This window comes from Rhea americana, unplaced genomic scaffold, assembly GCF_003343005.1.
Source record: "Rhea americana isolate MKP2758 unplaced genomic scaffold, rheAme1 scaffold_557, whole genome shotgun sequence".
NCBI classification, from domain to species: Eukaryota; Metazoa; Chordata; class Aves; order Rheiformes; family Rheidae; genus Rhea; species Rhea americana.
The window spans coordinates 64,250-68,146 of NW_028186709.1; the positions used below are offsets into that span (position 1 = coordinate 64,250).

General features: G+C 51.8%; 1 protein-coding gene across 1 annotated transcript; it reads right to left on the reverse strand.

Moving 5' to 3' along the window:
• Nucleotides 1–2,195: 2,195 nt before the first annotated feature.
• MEX3A (mex-3 RNA binding family member A) lies at nt 2,196–3,669 on the reverse strand. The gene is made up of 2 exons (XM_085318862.1): nt 3,639–3,669; nt 2,196–3,424 (listed from the first exon to the last, which is right to left on the reverse strand). Exons 1-2 carry the CDS (start codon nt 3,667–3,669, stop codon nt 2,244–2,246), a joined length of 1,212 nt encoding a protein of 403 aa, XP_085174988.1. The 3' UTR covers nt 2,196–2,243.
• Between the last annotated feature and the right edge of the window lie 228 nt (nt 3,670–3,897).

The window sequence follows — 3,897 nt, forward strand, 5'->3', positions numbered from 1 at the left end:
AGGAACGCCGCCCGCCCCGCCGCCTACCTCGCGCCCCCTCCACACCTTTACCGCCGACGCAAAGCGGTGGGGACGCACCGTTTCGCGAGCCCTCCACCCAAAATCGCAGTGGCGGGGGGCTCCTTATCCGCCCCCCCCAYGGCCGGCGAGCCTGGCCGGACCGCCGCGGCGCGAGGAACCAGCCGCACCAAACCGAGCAGGAGGAGGGGATGTTCCCAGGAACATTATTCCGATGGAAATAAAGTCTCCTGTAACTGAAGGGGGGGGGAATCTCAGGCGATTTTTTTTTTTCTTTTCGTTGTAGAACTGTTTCTGCCAAGTTGTGAAACTTTGCTGGTTCAGTTCTAAATCAGGGTCCGGGATCTGTGAGCAGAAGTTGAGGGGTAGGAAACGGGGAAGCGGCGGTGGTGGGAGAAGAAACTATATATATAATTTTATATACACATACATATATATATAGGCGCTTGACGAGTTAAGTGCCTATATATACATATGTATACACATATATTTATAGATAGATATACTGGTACTCGATAGGTTAATCCAACACACATCTTTACCACCATGACATTTTGGCATCCAGAGACTGGCTGAACAAACCTGATGATGTTAAGATGCTGGCTTGCATCTCGTGTGCATTGGCACAGAAGCCAGATTCGAAGCCCATCCTCTCCCCACTTCCCAATGGTTTAAAAAGTATCTGATTTAACAAAACCAGGAGTYTTGAAATGATTAAAGGATGTTCAACAAGGCAATTCTTTTTTTTTTGTTTCATTCTGAAAAAAATATAATATATAAAAGTGGCCAACCTCAGGAAGATCCAGGTAAAGGACAGCTGAAGAGGTTTTGGTCCATAAAGAAATACTTTTTTCTTCTTTTTTTCCTCCACTCGGTTTTGGGTAACAAAAGTTTTGGTCCAGTTTAAAAACGACGACAACAAAATTATATATATAAACTCGGGGTATTTTTTTTTTTGCTTTCTGTTGGGATGCATGTTGGTTTCATATGGGCTCATTGCCTGTATTGCATGATCGTCTTTCTTAGGTTTTGGTGCGATATATATATATTTTTAAGAAAAGAAAAGCACAACATTTTGTGTGTGTGTGTGTGCGCGTGTGTGTGTGTCTATGTGTGCGTGTGTGCATGTGTGTGTTCGGTGCAGCTGGCATCACTTGGAAAAAAGGATGAAGAGTGAACTACGGAAAGACAGAAGTCGATACACTCCCCCCATGGATGGGAACTCAAGACTGCTTTTGAAATACCCTGTTAGTGACTCCTGATTCGTCTGATGAACAAATCCCTGCTCGGATAAGGAAAAAAGAACAAAGTTCCAGACTCCACGGTGGCTCAGAATAATAAAATAAATGCTAATCGCTCAGTGTGATTCCAATAGGTTCTTCCAAACCTTCTTCAGTTTCACTGGCGTCATTTTTATTTCTTCTTCTTCTTCTTCTTTTTTTTTTTTTTTTTTCTTTTTTTTAGAAAAAAAGGAAAACAATAAAAGTTCTTTAGCTGCTGTGGTTTTTTGTTTAAATCTTTGAGGTAATACAGTTGTGCCCTCGTTCTAACAGGTTCCCAGAGGTTGATGGTTTATTTTTTTCTTTTTTTACATCCCCGTCATCCGTTTTCCTTTCTTTCTATTTGTTTCTTTCTGAGCTCCCAGTTGGGCTGACGTCCCTGGGGGGGAGGAGAGTGGGGGCTTCAGACCAAGGTGAAGCTTGAACGTGGCTGGAGAAGAAAGGCCGGCAGGGCCCTCCCCGCATCCCTGCTCCCTTCCCCGTCCCAGCGCGATGGCCCGGCTTGGTCAACGCAGAGAAGTCCCTATCTCACCACCAAAAAAAATGGAACTAAACCGCTTTGCTTGCGAGATCCGAGTGTGCGTTCAGAATACTTGCTTTAAAAAAGACATCGCAGGCTGGAGCATCATTCGCCCTTCACAATTTCTGGCTTTGCTATTCATTTTAATTATTATTCACTTTCTTTTTCTTTCTTATTTTTTTTAAAAAATAACATACATTGCTTGTAAAATAATTTCTTTTCTTCTTCTTCTTCTTCTTCTTTAAATTAATTTATTCTTTCATTCATTCGTTTGTTCTTCAGATGTCATTATTATTATTATTAATTATTATTATTATTATTATCAGCATTTTGTTTTTCCTCCTGGACCCCCTGCTCCCCCCCACCACCACGCTCCCTTCCTATTCCCCCCACCCAATCCCATCCCAATGCCCTGCTCTGTCTTTTTAGGAAAATATTCTAATGGCCTGAGTGGCTGCAGCGTGGCAGACGGGGCACTCGGGATCAGTCCTCTCGCAGATCCTCACGGCGCACTCCATGCAGAAGAGGTTGTGGCCGCACGGCACCAGGGCCGCCGTCACCTCGCTTTCGAAGCACACCATGCACTCGCGGCTGCTGGACACGGACGTCCGGGCAGCGGCGGTGGTGCCCAGCTTGGAAAAGCCTTGGAGCGGTTCCCCTTGTGACCGCCGCGGCAGGCCGGAGAGACTTGGCTCTTGGATGGAAGAGGAAGGGGAGCGATGGGAATTGGGGTGGATGGCGCCGGTGCTGCTGGACCGCTGCTGCTTGGAGAAGAGCACGGAGACGGGGTTGGTGTTCTCCTGCCCGGCCCACATTGGGGCACCCGACTCCGGCACCCCGTAATAGAGATCTTGCTTGTTGACGCCATAGTTGGGGAAGAGGTAACCGTAATTGAAGTCGTTTTGGTCGTTCAGCCGGGGGGTCTCGTAGACGGGGTCCACGGAGCAGTCGCCGATGCAGCCCAGGCTGTTCTGCCGGAAGGTGGAGAGGGGCTTGCAGCCCGGGGCYGGCGTGTGGACCCGCCAAGCCTCCGAGTAGCGGTTCTCCATGCCGGAGTCAGGGCTGCTGGAGAGGAAGTCGTTCTCGTTGTTGTACTCCAGGATTTTGCCCGTCCGCACGGCGATGTGGGTCTCGATCTCCTCCCGGGCGCGCTCCACGTTGCCTGGCGCCCCGGTGATTTCAAAGACGGGGTCCCGGTCCCGGCTGGGCGTGATGATGTAGGTGTTGGTCTGCTGCTGGATCCGCTTGATGGTGGCTCCTTTGGGCCCCACCACCAAGCCCACCACGCGGTAGGGCACCCGCACCCGGATGGTGACCTGGCCTGGCAAGGTGGGAGCGCTGCCGAAGGTGGTGCCGGCCTTGTTGCGGGAGGCGCGGATCATGGAGAAGTGCTCGGCCGCAGAGATGATCTCCCGCCGGGCCATGGCCACGTCCTCCCGCCGCCCCGTCACCATGAAGACCGGCTCCTCGCCCCGCACCGGCGTCTTGATGTAAGTGTTGGTCTTCGCCCGCAGCGCTTTGATCTTGCAGCCTTTGGGGGTGAAAGGGGAGAAACAAGGCAGGGAGGTTAGAGGAGAGGCCGCCTCTCCCGCCGCCCACCCGTCTCCTCAGGAAAGCCCCCAGCCGCCATGTCGTGAGGAGAAGCCCCCAGCTGCCATCTCGTGAGGAGAAGCCCCCAGCCACCATGTCRTGAGGAGAAGCCCCTGAGCCACCATGTCGTGAGGAGAAGCCCCCAGCTGCCATSTCGTGAGGAGAAGCCCCCAGCCGCCATGTTGTGAGAAGCCACCAAGCTGCCATGTCATGAAAAGCCCCCTAGCTACCATCTTGTGAGGAGAAACCCCCAGCCGCCATGTCGCGAGGAGAAGCCCCTGAGGCACTATCACAAGAACCCCCAAGCCACCATCTCACAAAGAGAAGCCCCCAAGCCACCATGTCGCAAAGAGAAGCCCCCAAGCCACCATGTCGCAAGGAAAAGCCCCCGAGCCGCCACCTCACAAGAAGCCCCCGAGCCGCCATGTCGTGAGGAGAAGGCCCCGGCCGCCATGTTGTGAAGAGAAGCCCCCAGCCACCATGTCACGA